Here is a 26,935-nt window from a genome sequence, read left to right on the forward strand (position 1 = left end):
GTGATCGTGTGAAACCGGAGTTGCTAGCAAATACACCGCTGAACTGGCCCAGCAAAATACTAAACCTTTCTCAAAAGCTTTTGTTTTTATTTGGTTTAGGAATATATGGTTTCGAGCCTAAGGACATCGTTTTCAAGCCGATACTCGGAAACTTTTCCAAACTGTGAACAGGTTTATTGAAATTTTTATCCAGAGTTTCACACCAATTAGCACAGGTAGATCTCATAATACATGGTAGCTCTTGTACAAGGATTCGGATATCGGCGTGCTATGCAGTTTGACAGATGACTTAGTTCACAGCAATAAATGCAAGCGAGCAGATGAATAAATGATTGATAATGCCTTATAATTAGCAATAAATTTATATTAATTGCTTGTTAATGATTTCTTTTGATATGATTTCATATGATTGATATGATTTCATTTTATAATTTTGAATATCAAAGATTTTTAGCAAAATGCTGTAACTCACTTTAAACGAAATGCGAGTAATTCAGTTCACTACAGGGGCTACCAAAAAGGATTGTAAAATGTGTGCTATTTTTTAAATTTTCTTTTATATTACACCTACTGGACTTAGGACTCTTTTTAGTTTGTTTAAATACGCATGGTGCAAAGATAATCGTAGATATATGTGAAAAATACAGCAGTACGATAAACTTTCGTAACAACAAATTGTAACACGAAAATAGTGCATTGAATTCTTGATCAGATGTAATTGCAATACATTTCCGACAACATTATCACAATTCCTCACTAAAGTTGTTTATTTTTAAGTCGTATACCTTGGCTCTCAATTCTGTCACGGATGGAGTGTTCGTAAGTGTACATTATTGTAGACGGTTGCCTTTCTCGTGTTGTGCTGTATATCAACAACATCAACATGCTGGATAAACACACTACATACACAACTGGATCAGACTAGACTAGGTCGATAATTTCACGTTTTTTTAGATATTATGGTTCATATATGTACAAAATAATACAGTTTTCTTTTCATTATTGTTGCTCCAATACTGTCAAATTCCAGAATAAAACAAAACATTTAAATTGTGGCTTTTTATAAGTAGTAGAAGTAGTAGTCTACAGATAACAAAATTATCATTCCCAGACACGTATCTAAAGCACAGGGCACGAATTGAGCTTGTTTTTTGTACAAAAATGTACCGTTCACTGAATATCGACGCGACTAGTGTCGTTGTGAAGAGGTATCAGCTACGAAAATGGGAGCAATAGTGGGTGCAGATTGTTTACACATTTGCATTCAGGCGACCTTGAAGCTACGTCACACGTATGCGAAAAATACGTACAAACCGTAAATTACGATACAACCGCCTAATTGGTGTTGGTAGCACAAGCATTGTTTGCTTTAAAACGATATAAAACGACCGAACTACACAAGTGTCTCCAGACAGTGTACTGGAAACTCAAGTGCCATTGAGAGCTAAAAGAATGGTGAACTGGATAATCGGTAGGTAGATAGATGGATGGATTGCCGATACTAGATATTCAAAGATGATAAACACTTTCCTTCCTCGGTTAGTGACAATCGTATGCTGCTTGGTCAGTGGGCTACAGACGCAAACGAACTACTGCTCCACAACTTATTGTAAGACAGGAGTACCGAACGTTGGTTGTAATCCACCACCAGCAACCGGTGGACCTAGCTGCGCCGGCAAGAAGCCTGCCGTAGTGGTTATGGACTACCAGCTGCAGAGTTTTATTCTTTCCGAGCACAACACACGGCGATCAAAGCTTGCCCTGGGTAAGTTGGCACCATGTGCTTCCTGTCCGTCGTTCCTGCCAGCATCTCGGATGCCAACGCTTGCTTGGGATACGGAACTGGAAAAGCAAGCTGGCAACAATGCTCGTAGCTGTGTCTATGCTTATGATCGTTGTCGTAATACACCTGTGTACGCGTGGGCGGGACAGAACATAGGCATAGTGAAGTTTACCGGGCTGATCAAAAGCACTTCCCACCTGATATTGGATATAATCAATAGCTGGTGGAATGCATATAGTGTTACTCAGCAATCTCAACTTGATAGCTATCCATCGGGAGACAAAGGGTATGTGTAATAATTACTCTAATTTGAGTAAATTTCTGTTGATACTCATAATTCTTGCACCTGTTTTAGATCTGCGATAGGAAATTTCACCCAAATGGCCAGTGATCAAACCGCTAAGATTGGATGCGCTATGCAGTACTGGTTGGATGGACAGTGGAAAACGTACTACTTAGTCTGTAACTATGCGGTAACGAACGTCTTGGGCAGTGCAGTGTACAAGAGTGCAAAAACCCCGACAGTTGGATGTACCATGGGACGCAACCCGATTGAATCGCTAAGCGGAATATGCGCACCTGCTGAAAAGATAACGCCCGTCCCTAACCAATCCAAAGAAGTGGGTTAAGGCTCGATTGTGAAGTCTGTTCAATGATTGTTGTTAAAAGTTGTTTAAATGTTGTGATATTGTAACTGTCCAAGCAGTTTGACACCCCTGAACGTTCCAGCGGTTAGTTCCAGCAGAGGGCGATAGTGATCGCGATCGTATAACTAAGTATACTACAAGCGCTTCCAAAAATGCTTGTAAAATGTGACCTTTTGTTTACAAATTTTCTTGTATTTTACATCTTAATTTCACGCACTTAATGTAGAAATTTTCCCAACCCAATATTGGAATTGAGTGTTTGTTTACCTTTTTCTTTTCTGTCGTTAATTACCTTTACAAATGATCGATTACAATATCACTGAAGTTTTGGCAGCGTTGCTTATTCAAACTCTGTACCTTGTAAATCAATACAGATTTGAACAAAGGTTTTATGGCATCCCATGGAAGCAATGAAAATGTGCTAACGATATTTCATTCGTTAATCTCTTCACTGGCGGTTTTCTGGGCCACGTGTAGCAGTCATGAAAGCGCCGCGACAGGAAATGGAAAACGAAACCGCTTGAAGGGTCCCTATTTGATGGACTCATTGTATTCCCGGGAAAGTCATTTTAAAAGGTTTACTGGAAATTATTATTTCTGCATGGGAAATAAATCTTGCAGGATAAATCCAGGAATCGGAGACGGACAAAAACCCATGCATATTGATAATTATTAAGCGTTAGTGAAACCAATCGCTTGTTTTTTTATGTTCCGAAATGGAAAGAAATTCTCTCGCCCATTAGACACACAAAAGACAAATAAATTCCATTTGCAAACCAAGGTACATTTCGCCCATCCAGGACACTGTAATGAAGTTCTATTTTTGGACCAATCTCATCGATTGTTATTCCATCGAGACAACGTCCTGTGTCAAACTGTCATGTCTGAACGCACCGTACACACCGATGACTGCGCAATTCTACGACACAACTTCACTCCGAAAAAGAAACATCACCCAACCGGAGAATCTTGTTCCATGTTTCCCGTTTCACCGCTGCATTTTAATGATTGCCTGGAAGGTGACAAATGTCAGCTTCATTCGCCATCTCTTGCCGATGGCGCTTCACCGAACCTCCGGATTCACTACCGATCGCGAGCCCAGGACGAGTGTCGGCGAATCCCGTTTTGCAAAATCTGTTCCGAAAAGGCGAGCTGTCCAAAAATCATGGACCAACCAAATGGGTGGCGGAGGGCCGTAGCGGGAATGGAACAAATCCTTCGGTCCCCCAGTGCGTCGTAAAACTTCATTTGCATATATTTCGGGGATACGCGACGGCCGCGAACCGGTCTTGAGCGCGCTGTGCGTTGTGGTTCTTGTTGCCGAGCCGCGTCACGGTAGGCAGTTCACGACCGGAACGTTCTTTTCCAATGGAAACGTTGTTTTGGAGCTTGTTCTGTGGTCTTGTTGCTTTCGTTCTATCTTTTCAGTCAGACAGGGCTCTTTTTTTTTGACAAGCTTACGCAACCGGTTCTTTAGCATTTTGCATAAACTTTAGCCGGTCTACCGGCACCGACCGACAGTGCAGTAGAGCGAAATCAAATTTTGCTGAATTTGGGAAAAGATTTTTGCATGTACTTTTATTGATATTTTGGTGATCGGTAGGGAAGTAAGTTGGAATAACGAGCACGAGCGGGCACGAGTTTTTTGCGAGTTGCACTTTACTTGAACAAACGGTGCACCTGTCTGGTGGTGCAGAATGCAGGCTCGTTTGCCTTGAAAACCAAATTGCCCGGTCCGTGTACCTCCGATCGCGCATTTGCGTGGCATTCGTGTGGTCAGTGTACTGGTTTGTGCAGCACGATGAAAAAAACAGCAAGGCTTGGTTGCTGCAACCGGTTGTGGTATGGCAGCGAGTGTAGCAAAAAAGGGATTGTCAATATTATGGCAGCATCCGCTGATCAACCACTGAACGAAGTCGAGCGCTTCGTGAGGGTTCATTAGGGTGAGTAGTTCATTTGAAACATGCGAAAGACAAATAAGTGACATCCGGCGAGTGATTAACTAACAGATACAAAGAATTGCCCTTTAAAAATGAGATCTTCCAATTGACAAGGGTTCTTTCCTTAACTTTATGACAGTTTAATCCGTTCACTTTGGGATGAAGATCCCGGAAAGCAGATCAACTGTCGCAACCGGAATGGCATCTATCTGCTCACATAGAACATTCGGCGCTGTTCTTGCATTGGAAAATGAAAAACAAAATGGAAAAACGAGACTTTTGCCGAAGCCTGAGGTGAGTTCGAGTGGAAAATCAAAAAAGGCTCAATCAAGGCCGACTCGTACCGACTAATTGGAATCGGCCGTAAAACGGTCGAACCGGTTCTGGGTGCTGCTCGAACCGCGATCAACCGTAGTTGTGTCGTAATTATTTAACGACTTTCTCAAAACCATCAGCATGGGGGTGGACGGGCACGGTGGTGTTGGCGGGTGTAGCATAAAATGCGGGTTGCAATAAATTTGCACTTCAAATCGGTCCGAGCATTTGGGTGCCGGCGATATTGACGCAGACGTATCCCTTAGAATGTTTACGAGTGGATCCCTCTTAGACGATGCAGCAGCAGTTTTGGCAGGGTTTGGGGTAGAGACTTTGTTGCAGAACATTAATCGCAGATAAGCTATTAAAAAGCAGAAAAGTGAATAGCGCTCGGTGTGAGAAGTAGGATTCCAATAAAATTAAAAGCAATATCTGGATATTGTGAAGAATGGTGTGGGGAGTAAAATAGGACGATAGTAAAAGTTGTAAGCTAGACATAAAATCCTTTCACCCCGATAATCAGCTGTACCACACTGTCGATTGCTATCAGGCACCTTGTACACAGTATAAAACAGGAATAAATCTTAGGCCTATTGTACTTGAACATATTTACGTACATAAAAATAAGCAAATTAGTGATACTTCTTGTATTTCCTTTGTACTTATTCATATGTATTTGGGTCAAGAAACGAAAATGGAAGCAGTTGAAGAACATAAAATACTAATATGCAAGTAACAACTATAAAAACTATTTAAAATGTAAAATATAAAAAAAATGTAAATTTTAAAAAAATACAACACTGCTTAAAAATGTTCAAGGATTTTCATGGAAATAGAAATAACTTCTAAACAATGTTCTCCTTTCAGCCTAAAGGGGGCAGCAGTATGGCAAAAGTCGTCGTAAGTGGACGTCTAATAAATCTAAAAGTTAAAACACATTACAAAGATCTTGTTATAGGATACTAGATATTTGGAGATATCGGTTAATATCTTGTCGTGGTATCTGAGTTAGTTGTAACATCATTTTCTTAAAGAACGGCCGACCCGTAATGTTAAAAATTAAATTAAATCTAATTTAAAAGCTTTCAAACAGTTTGCCTTCCTCGAGCTCTTCATGTCAAATTGTCCATTTCCTTTCAAATAAATACATATTTTTGTAACAACTTTAGCGGCAATGATGATGCTCAGAATTTTGTCCGGTGCACATTTTTACAGACAACAAACCCGGCGGTGTAAGAACCGGGCATCATCCAATCAAGCCTGAAGGCTTCCATCTGCCGACTCTTCCACTGAATCCGGAAGTGAGACATTAATTTGAAGGAGCAGGTGCAAAACCGCATCAAGATGATGCACCTTACCGCGTTGGACGCGTCTCGAACGGAATGGAATTTGACGTCCTGAGGGTGTTTCGTTTCCTGCCCGCGCCCACACAACAGAGCTCCAGCATAGAACCAGCGAAGGCTTTCTTAACTAGAGAGCTTATGTTCGTTCGTTTTTTTATGTAGTTTCATTTGCGATGGCACTATGCTGCTGTGGTTTCGTTAGCAAATGTGCCCAACGTAAAAAGAGCTATAGCCGAACAGTGGAACAGGGGAGCTCAAAGAGTACCGGGGAAAAGGAATCGAACGGAAGCCCCGTTTCGCAATCCTTTCATCGAGGTGTGCACCTGCAGCACACGTAGCATCGGCATATGTAGCTGTGGCTGCGGGTTTCGATTAACGAAGGTAAACCCTTTGCCGCACGAAACGAGTTCAATACACGTTCCTCTTTTTTGCCGGTTGCGATAAAAATGATCAACCTTTAGTGTGGAAGCAATGGGTTGGATGTTTCTTCTGCCGCTTTGTAATACCGCGCACGATGCGATTTAGGTAAGCGGAAAAAATATGAAGAATTGCAACGACATAAAGCATCTTTCTCGTCATGCCGAAGAAGCGACCGGAAATGAAGGACACTTTGCAGGAGGAATTCCAATTTCCGCCGGTGTTTACTTGTGCGCATCCTTGGCTTGGATACTGGAGAAGAAAATAAAACAGTCGCCAAAGATGCAATCTTCAAGGGATGTATGCTGCAACGTTTCATGCTTTCAGCGGCTCGTCTTGCATTGGTGTCTTTTCATTTCCATTTCCGCGCTGTGCAGTTACAACCGACGGAAGGAGCATTTAAATTGCAACAAATATCTTAAGGGCTTTTAACTAATTTGTGCAAAGCTGTTTGCATTCTGTAATAGAACAAGCATGTAAATAACGAAGATTATTTACCGAAAGATTGTCTCTGCTGGAAGAATTCATCTTTATGCATATTTAAGTAGCCTTTGCGTAAGAGATCACTTTTATTCATTCAGTGTTGCACATGGAAGAATACGACAAGCATCGTACATTGCATCGTGCGCACATAAAACATGGAAGCAACAAGTGTTGCATTTCCATTCAACAAGTTAAATGGAAAATGAACAATAAATTGTCGATTTCAGATGAAAATTTGCGGGTGCAGTTGGATATATCATGTTGCATGACTCGCGGCTCCATGTAACAGAGGAACCTTCCGCAATGAAAACTATATCTCGCATGCTTACAAACGTAGTCGAATTTATTTCGAAGTGTTTTGGAGCAGCACGAACCAGGGGAAACACGTCACTTGCATCTACAGCAGGTATACTTCTAGCAAAGCTCGACAGATTAGACCTATCTAAATCATTTACATTGTGTATGCGATCTTTTTTTGCACATCTGATCTAATAGGTAAATTTTGGTAGCTTCGTTTTTACATGAAATTCACCAGCACCTTGGGAATTTCACGAGGAAACTAGATCCATTTGTGTGGGCATTTATTGTGTGGGAACGATGTATCCTCCGAATTACCAAGTGAATGCATTTGAATGAACACAGACAGCGAGAGTAGTTCCAAGTTCCAGTTAATAGTGACGAAACTTTGATGTTTAGAACATGTATCTATTAATGTCACTTGAGTTACAATGCCTAGCAATGCAACTTCCCGTTGATTAGATCTAGGAATCCTGTTGGAAGACTCCTGAAGAATCATGAGCCCAAATAACCTCACATACTTTCCTCACATTGCCTAATAATTCTGCTATCCAAAATGCACGAGATGCTCATTAGGCAGCTCAGAATCAGAAGAAAATGGCTGCGAATTAACAGCTTAGTATTGTTTATTGCAAATTGATAGTAAGCAATATCCTTGGACAAGATTCTGTTCCCAAATTAAAAACTTACGCGTTATCGCTTGAAGATCTCATAACTTTTGATATTGGTAAATCGATGATAGAATTAACAGCATCATGTAATTATATTCTTTTTGAAAACCTATTATTTAACACCTCCTTACACCACAGAAAAGCTAATACATTCACCATCAACTGCAAACAAATGACAATACGTGTTATTGCCAGTAAATAATCTTCCCAACTGCTTTCGAAGCGACACATTTGATAGCATATCCGGATGTGGGTAATTTTAGCGACAGGTTTTTACCTTGCAACTGGCTCGAATGTGTAATCGAAACCGCTACAGCACTAAACCAGCCATCGGGACACACAACCAGCGGGAACACTCACCAAATGCACCTTGCGCTGAGCAGTTTCAATATCAGTTTGGTAATTCAGTGGTGAACTATCCACCGTATATTGACGCGATAGAGCACCAATGTGGCTGCGAACTGTCAGCACTACTATTGCGTGACTTCATCCGGAGCCGAAACATTCGATAAATAGCAACCGGATGGAACATCCGAGCGTTGGCGGCTCGTCAGCTCGTAAGCTTGTTTGCTATTTTAATGTTCTCGTTTCGGAGTGCGCTTTGTGGTGAAACATTTTCTTCAGCCTCACCTAGCTCTCTCCCGACCCTGTCCAGGGGGTAGTGATCGGAGCGAAAAGCGTACGATGTAAATTAAACGGCAAACAAAATGTCAAATTAGTTTCAGCGTCGGGATGGGTAAGGTTGCATTAAGTAGAAGCGCCCAGTTTTGTTTTCCTTCTTTTTTGTTGTTGTTATTGCTTGCCGCCATCGAACGAAAGAAAACGCTCGACAATGTGTCTTGTTGCCCATTATGGTTTGGGATTTCCACTCTGCCATGGAATTTCACATTCGCGTAGAAACGAGTTTTCACTTGCGTTAAGCAAGAGCTAAACCGGCGGATAGGAGCACATCTGGTTCGGCCGCCAGTACCATGCCACGGAAGGAAGCCGCCGTCGTTAGTTTACCGACCACCAAGCGTGTGTGTGTGTGTGTATGTGTATATGAGCGGAAACTAAGTGAGTTTAAGGCATAAACTTCTTCGCTTTATGGCATGTTGTTTTGATATTTCTACTCCAACTACCCTCCACAGCCCAGTTCCAGCCGGAACCAACGAGCTCCAGCCGGAAGTACCGTGTGTTGTGTTGGTGCTTCTTTTATCCAACCATTGAAGGAAAAACAATTTCCCTCCAAAAGCCTAACAGGTGGTAAACTTGTCAATTCTACGAGATTTCAGGGCGTTGTTTCGCTGGTGCGCTCGGTGGGAAATTCATTGTCAGTTTTGCTGCTAGTTTTACATTTGTGCGATGAGCATCGGCCACGCTTTGCGGTGAAAAGCTCACCGCCCGAAAGGAGACGGAGATGTTTTATGAATGGCTTCATTTTTGGGTGTAGTGATTTCAAGCTCAAGGAAGCTTTCAAGGAAATCGTTTACGGTTACTAGGGCGCTGAATGGGCGTTGGTACATAAATAAGAAGTTTTTATAGCTCAATGCGTTGTGCAATATTTTCAAATAATATGGCACTTTATGTTGGAGAAAATTAAGAACTGTGCTTTCGGTGGTGTATTTTTAGACTATATAGCTCATTTTATTTAGCCATCAACTGAGCCTTTGTCTGCGGCTTTTATCTTTCAATCGATTGGCAGAACTTCATTTTGCAGCGTCAGTATAATCAGTTCCGAGTAAATTACATTTTTTTGCGTGCGTGCTCGTAAAGAATGAATTGTAGTGCAATTACTAAACTCTCTGAACTTTATTGTTACATTCATTATGCAGGAAATTAAACAGAGCAATTGCAATAAATTATATTTACACTATTATTGGCATACAATACCGATGTATTTATCTATATTAAAAAATCAATGATCTATTAATGATCATTGTGATCAATGATCACACACACACATTCCCGTCCATAATTAGTAGTAAAGGAAGACTGAAGTCTTCGATTTCGTGGAGTTTTCAAACACAAAAGGGACCACAATTATGTCCATAAAAGAAATATGATGTTCGCAAACCATCCTCCAATAATCGTTAGGTCTCGATTTTTTTGGTGAGCGTTGCCCAAAACTGTCCAATAAACTGTATGCAAAAAAAGGCCCCCATCCACCTGCGACGATTGAAAGTAATTTGACCGCATATGCAAAAGCACGTGCACGGAAGAAAATTGGTGGGCGATGAAGAGCATTTTCCATCCCTCGTCTCAGGCGGCATCGCCCTGTAGTGATTCGCCGAGCAGGAAAACAAGTACACCATCATCATTTATTTGATTAATGGGTTTCGTTTTGAGTGGCTGTTAATAAGATGCCGGTTTGCCTGTTTGCTTGTTTGGCCATCGACAAGAACGGCCCGATAGGGAGAAAGCCGAGTGGTCTGCACTAAATGAGAGCTTCCATGCGAAATCGAATGCTTGGGTTTTTTTGCCTTCCGTACGATTTCCTCGGCTAGAGATAAGTTTTTTTTTGTTATCGTCTGCTGGATAGTTTCAATGCGAGCAGCTCATCTTTCACGGCGGCTGATGAATCGAATCGTCGGCAAGCAGACGTTGTTTAATTTTGCTTCATCGATCACGTACGCAAGCACGTGCGAAAATAAAGCCCGAGCAACATAAACGAAACAGCCCGAAATCGAACCAGTCCTGAGGGTGATCACGAGCAAGGTGTGGAAATTGATGAAATAAACCACCGAAATTGCTCATAAATCTGAACGGGCACGTCGATTGCTTGTCTAAGCATTTTACCGAGGAAAACAACATAAACATCTCATAAGAAAAACACACACCCAATTCGCGGAAGTAGCAGCCAAGGTCGCGTCACCGACTGCCACGTACCGGTAAAGTGACGGCCTGTACGGTGGATAAATAAATCTCGATTTGTTGTGGTTTTGCTGGTCTTATCTCACGGTCCCATTCAACCGCACGGAGCGCGCAATGCTTTGGGGAGGGTTTTCCGCAACGAAGAATTAAAAGAAAGTGAAAGCATCATCAAACGTTCAAGTGCGTTCAGTGTAGCCCTCCCGGTACGTAAGTGGCGCGCTGTTCAATGAGCTACCGGGGGTTTCGTTTTCTTTGCCATGGGCCGCATCAGTGCGAGTATCAGTACGAGCATCGTGGTTTAAGGGCACTCGCTTGATTTCTTGCCGATAAAAAAATGAACTCCGCCGAGTGCGGAAGCACAAACATACAAACCACATACTACACGCTGATCTCTCCGATGACGCCATTTCCGCGGATGAGTTTCCACACCGTAGTGAATCGCTGTAAGTGACATCCGTCAGACTCGTCAAACGAACATTTGGAGCTTTCTATTTCGTAGATTGGTTGGGAAGGAAGGAACGCACAACACATGCTGGAGGACGTGATTTAATGATAGGAGACGTGAAAATGGCCATCGATAATGGAACAGCTTCATCACTTCTTGAGCGGTGCCGTGTGGGCCGCTCGTTTCGTTGTTGGAGTGTTTCTACACCGGCAAGCAGTAATGAATCAATAATTATTGAAATTGATAGACGCTTCTTCAACGTTGGAGATGTTTTTTTTTTGTATCTGAAACACAATGTCATATGGGAAGTGAAAATCGACAAGTCACACTTATAAATATTTATATGCGGCTTTGTTGGATGTTAACATATTTACAATCGATGTTGTCGATGAAGCAGATTCACATTGAAATAACAGTAAAACGTGTGAATAGAGGAAACGATATAAGTAAGGAGAATACAACTGTAATTAGTAGGAGATAAAAATGCACAAAGTTGATTAAAGATATTCATAAGTGACTTTAATATGATAACTCTTAGGACAAAATGGGGTAAGTAAAGAACAACCAATTGAAAGTTTCAGTCGATACAAACATATTTCACATATGCCAATATTGTCCACGATGTCTAAAATAAATAAACCAAGTACGTAAAGAGGACAAATATTTTTTTCTTTGAATTTGCTTTTTGCTTAAGGAAACACTTTTAAATACGTATGAACATATTTTGTACCGATTAGGAGTTCAATGCCGCCAAACTCAAGATTAAGTAGTTTATTTCGTTGCAAATTATGTTAGTAAAGCTGTACAAAAAAAAAATCGTCTGTATGTTAAACAAGATCTCATGCATTAACTGATTAAGAGAAGTTAAATATTTAATGTGCATAATGACAATCACATAAGCACTTGAATTTACTGGAGAGATGTACTCTTATTGTAAAGAGCATGATCATAGATAACAGACGATCATGTATTCGTCTGCTATCGAAGCATAGCAACACAATCAGAAACTCTTGGAGTCTGAATACATTCTACGCAACCGATATCAGATGATGTCACTGCAATAACAATAACAAACTCTTCCGGACATCGCTATGTACTTTGCAAACCGAAAACTTTCAAACACTCCCGTATTCCCTTTTGGAACTCCAAATTTTTCCTCCATGCTGTGCAGTATACAAGGAACCATAAGTTACGACCCTGTTTACAACTAACTCCCGTTTGGGAGGTGCAACCCTCACGGTCGGCTAATTTAAGTTCCCAACAATTTACTGCCCCAAAGTTTACGCATCGCGTGTATCGCTCGAAATGAAAATAATTAAATACATTCCGAAATCGGGCCCTTGGTTTTTATACAAATTGACCCAAATTATGCTGCCCTTTTGCTGTGTTACGTTTTTTTCTTTAAATACCGCCACGGGTATTGGGCGGGAAATTGAAACGAACTTTTCGGACGGATCCGTGCCGGAAAAATACAGATGTTACACGCCTCATCATCATACCCATATCCCGCCTTGCTTCGGCTGGCCGGCAATGGTCCGAGTTCGAAGGGAAGTACAGATTCGACGTTTCTAGAGCAATTGCAGGTACGATATGGGCGAGATAGTGAGCCGGTAAACCAATGCGTGGGTATGGTCTTTGTTTTTCTTACCTTAAAGCAGGTGAAAACTGTGGCAGTGGAAAAACCTTTTCCACATACCGCACGTAAGCAAGCATTTATTTTGTCCGAGTTTTAGTTTCGTTGAAATGTGTAACTAATCTAAACTGGGGAGAGATTACTTAAACCCCTTCTTCGCTTCCAAGTGTGATGGATGGTTGGATGGATGTGATGGTAGCATATTAAAATTCAACACTACGAGTTGGTGTTGGGTGGAATTAACAGCAAAGTTCGGCACGTGGTGGCCGAATGCGTTGGGGATGAAATTTGATGACCCGGTTTGCTTGTGGAGCTTTGTATGTGCTTAACCCACATGTTCGCAATGTTTTAGTTGGCAGTATGTTATGTTGTGAATTAAATCATAACGCTAATCTAACGTTTGGTAAAGTGATTCATACGCTTGAATAATTCGGTTGACTCCGCATGGTGTCATGTGTTGCATCACACACACACATTGCCTAATCTGCTTATCATCTAGTTTAATCACGTCAGTTGAACACTCAGTTACAATTACTGATGGTTTTTTTTTCAACCCAAGAGCAGGCACACCAATAAGTATATTATGGTCTAGCAATAATGTCGATCAAAATGTTAGGTACGCCTACCAGAAGTACAAGTTTTGGTGGAGGATAAAATAATGTCCCACATAATCAGGCTTCATTTTCATCACGCCCAATGCGACATAAGTTTTAATGAGGTCTACAACTTTGACACAAACTGTTACCCTAAACTAGATGATATCCGTTCCGGATAAAATGGTAACAGATTTTCTTACTCCATCTCCGGCCTGTTCTAGCTTATCGCTGAATTATTAAAGAAACGTGTTAAAGGATTACCGGTCCCCCAAATGCATGGATTTCGTCCAACCATGATCGGTTTCGGTCTTTCGTACGGCTGACTACTTCGCCGAACGATATAATTTAAGGCAACAAGATCGTTCCAGTTTCATTTTTGTAACGATAGCCACATAATCTGAGAAGAAAAACAAACAGAACAAAATGTTTGAAAAACCTAATTTTCCTAACCATTCGAAAGACCCCTCGGATTCTGACGATGGATGCTCAAGGCCGTTTTGACTCATGCTGACACTAGCACACCCCAAGCCGAGGGATGGATGGAAAACTGGTCCGCTTATTTTTTTAAACTCTGCTGAAAGTACGTCGAGAAAATTGCCAATGATCTGCAACTGATGCGCAGCTGGCCGTTCCTTTGTCGATGCCGCAAGGTGGGAGTGTACTTGGCGTTACGTTTTTTTTTCTGGTTTTATTCTTAACACACTCACACAATGTTAAACGAGAATGAGCCTCGCGGGTATTGAAGCATAAAAGCAGTAAGCGTGAATAAGGAGGGATGAAAACTAGCTTTTCAACCATTTTTCGACAGGATTTTCTTACGATTTCGTCCAGTGAAACCGTGCGCTCCACCCGACTGCTATCGGCAATGGTCACCAACATAAAAACAGTCGCGAAGGTGGAGGAAGCGAGGGAGTTAAAAGGGGGAAGGAAAAAAAACGATCCAACCAACCGGTATCCGGCATCGGGAAACTAATCCTTATCATCATTATCTGGCACGGGCAAAGCATCCGTCGCAAAGAAAGGAAAACAAACCTGTCCTGCCCCTTATTTTCACAGCGCCGTTTGCGGCATGAAGGCACTGCCTGTGTTGCGGTTGCTGTGTACTGCTGGTTTGCTGCGTGCCTCGATTACAAAATCGTCTCGCCCATCGCTTCCTGATTGTTTCGTGCGTAATCGTGATGAGGATCCACGAGCGGGAGTGATTAGGTGGAAATTGAGTGCAGCAACAGCGGCCCAGCCCCGGTGTTTGCTGTTGGGGCACAATTTTCAATCACAGCATTAAGCATTTGGCATTATTCGGCGATGGCTTAACGAGCGGGCAATGAATGATCAAATCAGATCGCAACTTTAGTATAATAATCGAATAATATACGATGAGAGTATGGTTTGCAACGGGTGCCGAGTGTAGGAAATTTGATTTAAATTGAAAGCAAATGTGTTTATTAAACATTGAGGTTAAGAATGTAAACGAAAATAAATTTTCCAATGATTTTGGCACATTTGTGGTTTCTCTTCAAAAAACCGAAACGATTTGACAGATTTAGTGTTTCGGAGTTTTCGTGCAACTCATTCTTGTAAAAGTTTCTTTAGTTTTAGTTCGAAAAACCTCCTAACTTACATATAATATTCCCATAAATAATATCCCCCCCGCTTCTGACAATCAAATTGTACTTTATTCTGAGGAATATCTGAGGGTTGCGACTTCAAAAATTTGCCCAAATCTCGGAATTGTCCTAGATTCTCCTTGTCAGGAAATTTGAATTACTCTTTCTGGTTGCATAAATATAAAACTTTATGATCTTTATTGCTTAATAATATTTTCAATATTTAAATATTTATAATATACTGGTAATGTTAGCGGTGGAATACTTTGATCTTCATCCGACGAATTTATATTATTCTTTTATTGAATATTGTTTTTACATTTGAAAAAAAAGCTTCTGAGCATTTCGGTTTACAAGGACAGTATCAATCATTTGAAAACAAAACAAACAAAGCCAAACTTTTCCTTTTTAAAAAGTCTTCAAAGGTTTTCTTAAGTACGTAGAACAATTAATTATACAAGTTTAGCTATAAGAGCTAAAAATAATGATCATTCGACCAACATCACTAAACCAGTGCTTTGTACCAATGATGAACAATTCGTGAACTGTTGTGGAAAGTTTTAAAATGTGATACCGGAAAGCAAAAGGTTTCAAATATTTAAAATACTGTCAACTGTGAGGCGAATAAAAATAGAAAAGGGTATGGTAGGGTAGGGTAAAAATCGAAATATTTTCCGTCTAAAATGGCCAGTTATTTGTACAGTTTCTGCCTTAGTGACGTATTCCTAATCTTTGTTCTGTTCTAGTGTGATGGCAAAATGCCTAAATGACACTAAGCATGTTTAATATTTAGCTTATAAATTAAATATACTATATGAAATCTTTAGTAAAAGTAAGCTTTACTTGCTGCAAGTATTTCAATTCTTGAAAAAACACACGAATCTCTACTAAAAACCTTGCGGAAAAAACGCGTGAACAAGCACTTGAGACTGAAGTTAGCTTTGCAATGTACCATGAATTTATTTTGCAAATAAAATGTATCGTTAGCACCATAAAATGATGTTTCTCCATGTTACCAGCTACAAGAGCAGCGAGATTCTTGCTTCTCATGCAAGTTATGCTCCCTAAATTTATGGATGAACAAATCTAGGAACGTCGGTTTCCGTGTATTTTTCTCTATTTAGTGAAGCTTTCCTGTGTCCTGTATGCTACAAAACAGGAAGCACATTTTTCGGTAGAGTAATTATTAACACAGAACACCTGGACTGTTTTTCCCAAGTTGCACCAAATAAAAACACAAAAATGGAACGAAGTTGGTTAATTTTTTCTATCCAACCAAGCGCATCGTTTCCATGGTAACGACTTCCCATTGACATGTTTTCGAGCATGAAATAATCTTTGCTGCTGGTTTTTGCATTCTGATCACTTGCGTTGCACGTGCGTTGAAATTGTGCACGCTTCCTTTCCTTCAACACACAGCAGTAACGGGGACAAAGCGTAGTTTTCTACCGTTTTTTCCACCGCCAATCGCGTGGAAAAATGAACCGAATTCTTTTTGCACTTATTAATCACGTAAACGATGAAACCGAGCAAAAACGCAAGCAAACGAACTGACCGAAAATAAAATTTCAAGTCTATAATCTGTTCCCATTCATTGCGCATCAAGTTCTTATTCGCGATCTCGCGTTCAGGATCAGGAAATGGGTGTTTGCGAAACATTCAGCTTTTACCATTCAGCTGAATCAACGCAATGCATCCGAAGCACCAGACAGTGTGAAATATATATATATTTTAATGGAACATTAATCATTTGGAAGTTCGTCTTTTTTGTTGTTGTTCGCTGTTTTTTGTATCGCTTGTTTCACAGTGAATAAATTCACCGAAAAGCGATTGGCGGGATTGGTATTTTGCAAATTGTGCGTGTGCAATTTGAATGGTGTGAAGTATCGAGCGTTTCGAAACGAATGGAAGCCCGCCCAACATGAGGAGGGTTAAGCCATTCATTCATGTTAATAGGGTATTTGGTTTTGTAATGAAAAGTTTTAATTTTTCATCGGGAAGTGTAATCAGTGTAAGTGAGAACTAATTATCGCTTTTATGGTTTAATTGCTTAATGGAAACCAACCAAACAAAGCTCCAAGTTTTGAGAACAATCTATTGAAAACGCATTGCTTTTAGATGTATCGAAAAGTTAAACGGGTTATCTGCTTAATTCGTTAGGTAAATCAATGGGTGTATTAATTTCACTACCGAAAGGATGTTAATGCTGTTTCGTGGTTGTGTGTGCATTTCGGTATGCGCTTTGCAATCCATTCGTTACAGACGGTAGCCCTGGGATGGAGGGTTCCGGAATACTGTACCTTTTACCAATTATTCTGCAAATTTAACATGTAACTTCCAGGTATCCAGGGTTGAGCAAATATTTGCCCATGGGGGTGTAGACCATGTGCTAAGCACATCACCGGCACTGCCGGCTCTAATCTAATCCGGCGCCATCCCAATACAGAGGAAAATAGACGGGATTGTGTTTTGTTCCCCGGTTTCCCTTCCCCGTATCGTATGCATAATGCCAGTTTGGATGGAAGCAAATTTTTCCATGCATATTTTAAACGAAACCCATCTTTCCGCTCGAACGGCCGAGCATGTAATGCGAATGTAATTTCGTATTCCAGGGCCACCGTCTTGCTGCCGGCCATCGGCTAGCAGCACAAGTAACAACAGATTGTGCCGCACGGTCCAAATGGTAGGTGAGAAAATAGGGGCTTGTAACGTGCCGAAAATTCCCGTTTTGAGCCGAGGGTAATTTCTAGATCCACTTACGAAGGAAAATAAATCGAAACAACCGATTGACGACAACTGGCCCCATGAGGTGAGTGTCATTGTTGGGCAACATTTTTAAACGTTGATTTTATTTTATTGCTTAACCTCGAGCAAGCTTTTTCTGCGAGGGTGCTAAAACAAAAACCCTCCAAAATTGGTAATGGCGAATCAGCTGAAAAACAAAACGCTTACGCATAAAACGGTTTAGTACGAAAAAGGGTCGAATAATGTAGAAATACCGAAAGAAAACTTAATAGAAAAGGAGAAATCAAACCTTCTATCGAATGAACCTTTTCTTAAAGGCTTTTGTGCGCCTGTCGCCTGTCCCTAGATCCTTTGCGAGGCAATTTTCTCAAACCAAATGGTTAACCGATCCGTCCTCCCCGGGGGTTTGCGTCGAGAGTGACCGGAGAGCCAATAGACGTGAGCGAGAACGAGAGCGAAAGCACGGGAAACTTTTGCTCACTACACTTGACCCTGACCCGTCTTACGGAAGGCCCTTTTGCATGAACTTCGGTGCACCTTTCGATGACCCGAACAAAGAACGGAGATTTTCACTTTTCCACCGGGAAGGCTTTCATGCTCGCTGAAGAATGTGTCTTCTTGAGGTTGAGAGCTCACTGTCTTCGCACACTGAGGAACACGATTACACTTCACAACACTGGCACCGCTGTTTGGTAAGGTTATGTTTAATGCTTCACTGTAGATCACAAATCAAACACAAGCACAATTTCACACCAACAAACACACACACAGACGCTTTGGAGGTTTCCAGCTGCAACGGTGTACATGTGTTGAATACCACTTCGAAACTATGGCTACATTTTCAGGCGATCACTGACGAATTCGGAATGGACATTGGGGTTTGATCGGATCGTTGAATTTTCTCAAGAGTTCACCCTATACGAGAAAACTTGGCACATAAAAGGGATGAACAACTTTTCAAATTGCTGAATTGCTTCGTTTTTGCTGAAGTTCCCTTGAAAGCACGTCGCAAACATCACTGCACTTGAAAAAGGGCATCTCTTTCGAAGATCTCTCTTACCCATCCGACTAAAGATGATAAAAAAAAAAAACAAGAAGGAATCTTTACAACATTTTCCACCTCATGGTGTTACTTCATACATCGAACACGCTTACAAAAGCCACTGACCACTAGTTCACCAAAAACCTGAAGGCCCCGGAGGCGATCGTACGGCGAAAAGCACGGGAGGGAAGAAACAAAACTCACTTTCATCAACACAACTCATCATCGTCCGATGGCCACCTCCGCTCTCCGGAGCGCAAAAACAACGAAATGGAAAAAGGCAGGAAAGGAAAATGTGTGTTCGGAATGGAAAATGAACGCTCGCATCCAGAGTACGTCAGGCACCCGATTTCCCGTGTGCAAAAAAAAAGCGACGCGGCATTCACGCAACAATCGGGCGCGCAAGGCACGTAAACGACCTTCCCGATTCGCGAACGGTCCCCACACCGACTAAATGAGCTGTGAGTGAAAACCTGTTGCAACGGAGCCGTATTTTGTATTGGCCCGCGGACAGGGACCGGAGTACCGAACGGTGTCGGGTGCACAACTCCATCATGCTTCCCATCAAGACGGGACACATTTCGAAGGAGGAGGAACAAGGGAGGGATGCTTGGTGGCGCCGAAAATGGGAACGAATGGAAAGAAACACGCAATAGCAAAGAAAAAAAAAACCACACTCAGAAAGGCAATACATCAATCAACACTACTTGCACTTGCACTTGAATGCACTCGCATTTGTCAATCGCTCGGCGTCGTCATTCGGTTCGGTCGAGCCCTCGGAGAAGGCTTTTCTCTTTCACCAAATACTTTTGCTGGCGTTGGGTAAGCTTGGACGGGATGGATGGGGCAAAAGGGAGGAAGAAAACAGGGGGAAAAACATAAGGGTCTCTAATTCGTCGAGCTTTTCCAAGAAAGATGTTAGCGATGTTGAAGAAACCTAAGCAAAAGACACATTCACTCCGGGTTCACCGTCACCATTAGGCCACCATTGCTGCTCTTTTCTTTTTGCACAATTACCCATTTTCCACGCTTTGTTCGCTTGCATTCTTTGTATGGTATAGGAAAAAAAACGCACACACACACACGCTTATACATGAGCGCACACATATAGCTCTTCGGTAGCGAACGGATCACACACTGGGAAAGTTGAAATTCACAGCACAACACAGCACACACATTCCGCGTTTCCGCTCGACAGGCTCCGGCAGGAACATATCCTTTATGCTACGGTAGGCATTCTTCCCTACCTTATGCGATCAACTGAACCGGAAAAATACTCTGCTACTTTCAGCAGCTTCCCTCTCACCGGTACATCACTACATTGCCTTTCCGGTTTCTGGTGCGTTGTTCTTGATGGTTGGAGGAAACCAAAAAAAAAAAAAACGCTTCCACATCTCTCATCAGCGTACCAACAGTGACGTGGGTGAAATGTATCGCTCAGGAACGATGGAAAACGATGAAACGAATGATGGAAAACCTCAGACACAGGCGTAATTCATCCACCGTGATGGTAGGAAACGTAGCACACAGGATAATGGGCAAGCAATGGCACGAGCAGCAAGCGAAAGAATACGGGACGAGTTAAACAAACAAGACGGAAAGCCTTCGGGAGGCATATAAACAAACCGGCATCCTTCAAAATGCCACTGGAAATGGTTATCACGACTGAATAAACACGGACACAACGCAACCGCACTGATAATGCAGGCTGACATCCATCGTCAAAGTGATCGTTCCTTTCGATCGAGCCTTTCTGTCCCAAACTTGAAAGGTGCTCGTGAACGATGGACTTTAAAATCAGTGTATCGTCAAATTGTGTCACAAAACAAATATCTTGTCCGGTGACACTAAGGGTTGTAATCTTCAATCGCGAAAGCTTCCCTTCTTCAAGTTTTCCCCGGGAAAAGCTTCTTTTGACAGAGAACACAATTAACATTCCTTGTGCGCTACGACTCCACCTAATATCTGCGATTGAAGTACCCGCGTCCTTTTGATCACTACTGACTAGCGTAACCCTGGTTAAGCTTTGCGGAATATTTCACGTTACCTGTTCACTACTCCGCTTGCTGATCGACGCACGACGACGGCGTCACGACGCGTTGCTTCACCGACGACGCCAGAATCGAAACTGATGAGTGCGGCGCTTGTTGTTGTTTTGGGGTTCCCTTTGGAGCCACCGGCATTGCTGCCGTTGATGTCGCTCGGTTGCCCAGCATCCGCCGCGGTACCCACGGTACACTCACGGCCACTCAGCGGGCTCGGTACCGGAGCTTTTGGCCGTTCGGTGCGCAAACTCTCACTTTCGTTCGGGTGAGCACCGATGGCCGTTCGGTTGCTGCCGGCATCGAGCTCTGGCTTTTGTTTTGATTTCGTTCGCGGTACCGGAAGCGGCGAGGCTGCGTAGGAGGCCGCGGTGGGCGCCATCGAAGGGGATGATGACGAGTGGGGCTGAGTGCCGCTGGATGAGGATGATGATGTTGGCGGTTGTAGCGTAAAATCGAAAGCTTGCGCACCGGAGCTTCGTGCGTTTGGTAGCGAGGGCGAGGAGAACGAGGCGGTCGTCGTGATGGTGGAGACGGTCGTTGCGGTTGGTGGGGTGGCCCCGCTACTACTTCTGCCGGTAGCGCTGCTGGTTGTTGTCGGTGTTGTCGGTGCCATTAACGAGGTTGTCAGCGTCGTTTGTGGCGCGGTCACCGTAGACGTGAGAGCCACTGGCGATTCCTTCGAATCCTGCAAAGAGACCGCGTAATAAAACAGGAGATAGAGCGTAATGCCGAGAAAAAGAGAAGATGAACATTGAGAGCGAAAGAGAGAAACAAAGGCCGAACAAGTTCTGCTGGGAAAAGCTCTCATAGGTGCGTAGAAATGACAGCCAAAACATTGTTCAAAATATCTACGAGAATCTAGCGTGTCAGGTTTCAAGCAAGGGAAACTTCAAACCTGACGGAAAATTGCACTGCACGCACTGCGAAAGAGATCAACTCAATACAGCAGGTTCGGTGCTATCGGTATCTCACTCAACGCCGGTCGACAGATATTCAAGGGCATCTGCTTTTACTTCGATTGATGCTGCAACCCGGGTGAGGGATTCTGGTCGGCTTCATTCCCTTCGGGGCGAGTCCGTGGAATTTTATGGGCGAGTTCGCATTAAAGAAAGGGACACGGACCGTACGCAGGATGGCGACGAAACGCGTTTCCTAGCAACGATCATAATTAGCTGTTGGTAGCCGGCGGCCTCGACGATGTGATAATTATTCTAACGTGCCTGGCGGTATTGCTTTATTTCCCTCATTCTCATTCGCGTTGTCCAAGAAGAGCGAACTTTACGGAGAAGCTATTAAATATTTAGTATTTATGTTGTGTCTGTTTTTACTAGAGCTATTAGCGATTACGTTTTTCAACCATGGATTAAAATTTGTCATTCCAACTTATCATTTGTCCTGTCTTATGTGACTTTACAACCTACGTCAGTCTTGACATAACCATGCCCAACGGTGCCAGCTATCTGTAATCTATGTTACTCATAGACCAATCGCTAGCTAATAATAGTAATGGTATTGGTTATTTGCAGGACCGAAACAAATCTCACCTGCATCGTTTCCCCGTACACATGATTGACTATTGAGCTACGAATAATTAAAACCCCAGGAAGTCCAGAAAACGCCAAACACAAAAGTCTTCAAAGTCACTGCAAAGTGCCCAGTGAAGATGCACTTGCATATTTAATGGTGGAAACCAGCATGGCTTTTACATGACATGTGAAATGTAGTTTATGCAAGTAAGTATCCAGTGCTTTACAAAATTGGACGACACCGGTACATAATAGGTCATGTCAGATCTCATGTCTGCTAACGGTGCATATGTCATTCATCAGTCAATCTTTATCAATGAAAATTTTTATGCTTTTGAGAATATATAACGCAAATTTTCAACCAAAACAGTCGTCCGCCACTGTCGTTTTCATGAAGTTTTATACTCTAGACTATTAATAACTTATATTCTTCATTGAGAATAAAATAAGAAGCAGTTTTAAGTCGTCCAGGAGTTTTTTTTTTTCACAGATTTCATTTGTTATGGTCGACATGTGGTGGGATCAAAATGGGTTTCATATACTGCGAACTGCTTCGGCAGGACCAAACCGTCACTGATGAATGGTATGGAACTCAGATACATTATTTCTGACGAGCATTGAAACAAAAACAGCCATAAAATGACACTAATCACGTGTCTGTAATTTTCCAGCTAGTCCAGTTAAAAACTATTCCCAGCATAAAGAATGAGCAATTCACCTTCACTCGCTTTACTGTTCAGACATAGAACTACTTGATTGCTGTTTGTTTCGATCGATACAGAACGCTCTTACCGAAATACGCTTCGCTGTAGACAAGCGAATCTCAAATTGGCCCGATTTGTTCTTGGGTTCAAAACAATGGAATTAAAACTCCGCATTAAACCGTAGCTTGGAAAAAGAAGTTTCAAGAGCACGTATTGTTCAACTTCAATACCGAGCAAAGCAACGTGATATAAGATGTCGTATAATGCGTACTTTTCGCTCAAGTCTCTTTTTTTCGCTGCTAATTCCCTCCATTTCATGCAACTTGGAGTTCGACACTGAATTGCTTTGTTTTTCATGCGTCCTTAGAGTAGCCTGCATTAGTGGCCCTTATCTGCCACATACCATGGGGCATGTGTTGTATCGTAGCACTGCACGACTCATCGTCGTCGCCGTCGAGCGCATCCTGCAGAGTGAGTGATAAAATCTGTACGAGTGGCGATTAAGTAAGAAAATTCCGTCCGGTTTCCTGTTCCCCGTACCGATACCGCCCAGCCGCTCGGGCAATTCATTCTTCACACCACCGTACACACGTGTGCTGGGTAGTGCATTGACCCATACCGCATGTACTGATGTACATGCGGTCCATGCCGTAGCTGATGGAAACCTCCAACTGACCTTTTCTTCTGCGCTCCATTGCATAACAGCAGCTTCCGGAGTATCTGTGGCGGGTGGAGGAGGTAGGGAATAGAAGGGAGGGATAACAGGGCCATGCGTGAAGGCGTCATAAAACGGACGCCCAGACCCATCCATCACCATCGTAACGAAGGAGCGCTGAATTTACAGCCACATCCATACCGGCGGTGGCGTTCTTCACGACGAAGTGCCGTAGGCAAAGCACAAGGATACGAATGTAAACATATCCCCGAGGAGCGGGTGGGACAAAGGAGACGCTTTCAGCTCGTATCTTTTGGCGTTTTCCTTTTTATTCGACTCAAACCAGCACCGGTTACTCCCGCACAATCGTGGGACGTGTCGAAAGTGTCCAACCCGAAACAGCTCTCGTGTCTCGGATGGGAGCATACTTGAGAATCTTCATTTTTCTCCCAAGACAGCGCAAGTTTATGAGTTTCTTCGGGGGATTCCTGCCGGCGGTCCGGGGAAGTGCGCGCACCAACAACAGCAACAACAACAACAGAAAAAAAAGTTCAGCGTAAAATATCCCACCGTACACCGTCACCACCGGCACCCGCCAGTGAGCCTTCCATCTTCTCATGGTTTATTCATTTGCCCGAAAGGCAGAGCTTTTGCTAAAGTGCCCACTTTCTGGTGTTGGGTTTGGATTTTTCAAGAGCTAACATCGCCCCCTCCCGAAACGCCAAACCGGGGGGGTGGGAGGCCAGGAGCAGCCCGATATGGCAGGTTTGGAGTTTTCCATTCAGCGGTTTGTATGTGTGTGTGTGTGCTTGCTTCGACTGCGGCAATCCGTTTGCATGTTCATTAATTTTCATCCTTTCAACGGAAAGCTTTCAGGCATTGGCCGGGTTTAGATGGCAATAAGTGTGTGTGTGTGTTTTCGTATGGTTGGGCTGGTTCATCCTTACCCGGTCGCTTGCCAACGTTTGTTTCTCTGCTTGGTTGAAGCTGCTTCTTTTAAGCGCATTTGCCAATCCTTGTTTATTGTTATTTATTCAGTTACAGAACACCATTCCGTTACTTGGCGGAGTGGCAAAATGTTGCAAATGAGAAATCGTTAGCTTAAACATGTTCTGTTCCATGAACGATTAAGCTGCCCTTGTACTGCCAAAACAATACTAAGGAATCATGCGGCTAAGTATTTGCTGTTCACAACGTTTTTTTGTAATTTAAAAAACAACTTAAAATGTCATAAAAGCAGAAACAAAAACAAAAATTAAACGTCGAACTATCCTGCAACTGGTGACAAATGGTTAAAGAGCTTCAAGAACAAAATGTGCTTTAGTTTTCCTAAAGCAATCCAAAACCAAGCAAAACAAGCCATATAAAATCGCATGGAAACAAGTGAAAGTAGATAAAACGTTGTCTCTAAGCAGTGGGGAAAAACACCCGTCAAACTTTGGCTTCACACCGTCGGGGCGGTGCCGGCACAGTGATCGGCAGGAAAAATGAGCAAACTTTTCCACCAAACTCTAATCTCAACCCTCCCCGGCAGTGTAAACACCTGGGCGTAAGAGTGTACGCGTGCTATCGGCCCTTTGTGAGGGTGGGGGAAGAGAAAGACGAAAAAAGATTAACCACCGCTGGTTCAGGGCTCAGGTGGAAACGGTTTTTCGCATCACCGAAGCGATGATGCTTAGGTGTGCGAGAGGTGATTTTTTTGTTGTTGCTGCATCTCCTTGATGGAGTTGTAGAATGCTTGAGAGTTACGAGTGTTTTGCTGGAGTTTCAAGCAGATATGGATCTCTAAGCATTACCCGGTTTGATGCTAGAGAAGGTTAGATTTTTCCTCGTTTTGAGTAAAGTTAGTTCATCCCTTTTAAACGCACAAAGTTCGCCTAAATGTATGCAATCGGTAAGCACAGATTCGATGTTTTCCACTACGAACCTGGCGGCGTAGAATCAAAATCGTTTTCTTTATGTTTTCAAAGCACACCCCAGAAGTGGGTTAGTTATCCAGATTTGCAGTGAACTATTGGCAATGAGTGGTTATTGGGGGATTAAATAAAGCAAATGGTATTAAACAATGGCCTTAATCCAAGCACATTTCAATAACTGTCTCTGTGGTCTCTAGAAATTTAAATCCTAATGAGCCTTTAGCGTATAATCTTTAACCGATAAGGCTATAAATTTGCAACTCCGTCAGCAACTGCACTGGTTGTCGCATGGCGGTGAATGGAACAGTGAATGGAAATTTCTCCCGAAAAGCGTCAGTTTATCCGTTCGAAGCCAATAAACGTCACCACGGCATCTGCTAAAACGCCTTACCGAAAGGGCCGTAGGCAGCGGTTGAAAATGGCAACCGTTGTTGTATCTTAGGCTGGCCTTAAGGTGAAGCAAGGTGGTCGGTATTTACCGTTTCTCGGAACGCTCAGTAGCTCCTACTGCTCGCCCCTTTGCCTGCCACCAGAACATCCGCCATCAATCAACGCACAGTTCAACAAATTGGCAACCCAGTGTGTGGCAGGAACTGCTTCCTGCACACAGTGTCTAGCGTCTAAGCGGATTGTGTCGAAAACCTCTCTCCGTACAGTTCATTCATTCACGGCCGGGGATGTCAGGATTCGTGCGGATAATTAGGACGCATATAAGACCCGCTTATGACGCACCAGTGCCGCTTCCGGCCTAAACAGCCGATCCCGAAAGGGGTTCTAGAGCTGGAAAATGGCAACGCACCGCGCAAGCAAACACAGACGGGGGGCCGGTCGGGAAAAATGACAAAAACCCACGTGCACTTGGGCCACATCCGGATACGTGGTTCTGGCAAGCGTGCCGGGATGTTGACCTCCCCACGCTACCCGCCTGGCACGATAAACTTCAGCCAAAGTCAACGAAAACCAGAAGGCTTTAAATATTCACAACAAAATTAAGCATCTTCCCCAGACCGGTTCCGTTCCAATCCTTGCCTAGGGGCGTGTGTGCGTAGCTTGATGTGTTTCCACGTTTGCCGGGGGTTTGTATTGCCCCGGCGTCTTGAAGGTGGTAGCATGGGACATCCGAGAAAACCAAAGACTTTACGGTGTGCATTAGCCTTATTATCGTTCCCAGCACGGCATGCCGTGCGTTCCCTAGTGCCTCCGACCGTTTCCGTTTAATCTTACTTGGGCAACGAACCACAGAAGCTGAACTGTTTCCCAGAACCCGAAAGAAAG

General features: G+C 42.9%; 1 protein-coding gene across 1 annotated transcript in view; it reads right to left on the bottom strand.

Annotated features, from left to right (window-relative positions):
- Positions 1-26,935, bottom strand: part of LOC128715986 (uncharacterized) — a 151,500-nt gene that overhangs the window by 118,727 nt on the left and 5,838 nt on the right. The window contains exon 3 of the mRNA XM_053810907.1: positions 20,862-21,544. Coding sequence (XP_053666882.1) covers positions 20,862-21,544 — 683 coding nt within the window. The remainder of the gene's footprint in view (positions 1-20,861; positions 21,545-26,935) is intronic.

Source organism: Anopheles marshallii, chromosome 3 (assembly GCF_943734725.1).
Source record: "Anopheles marshallii chromosome 3, idAnoMarsDA_429_01, whole genome shotgun sequence".
NCBI lineage: Eukaryota > Metazoa > Arthropoda > Insecta > Diptera > Culicidae > Anopheles > Anopheles marshallii.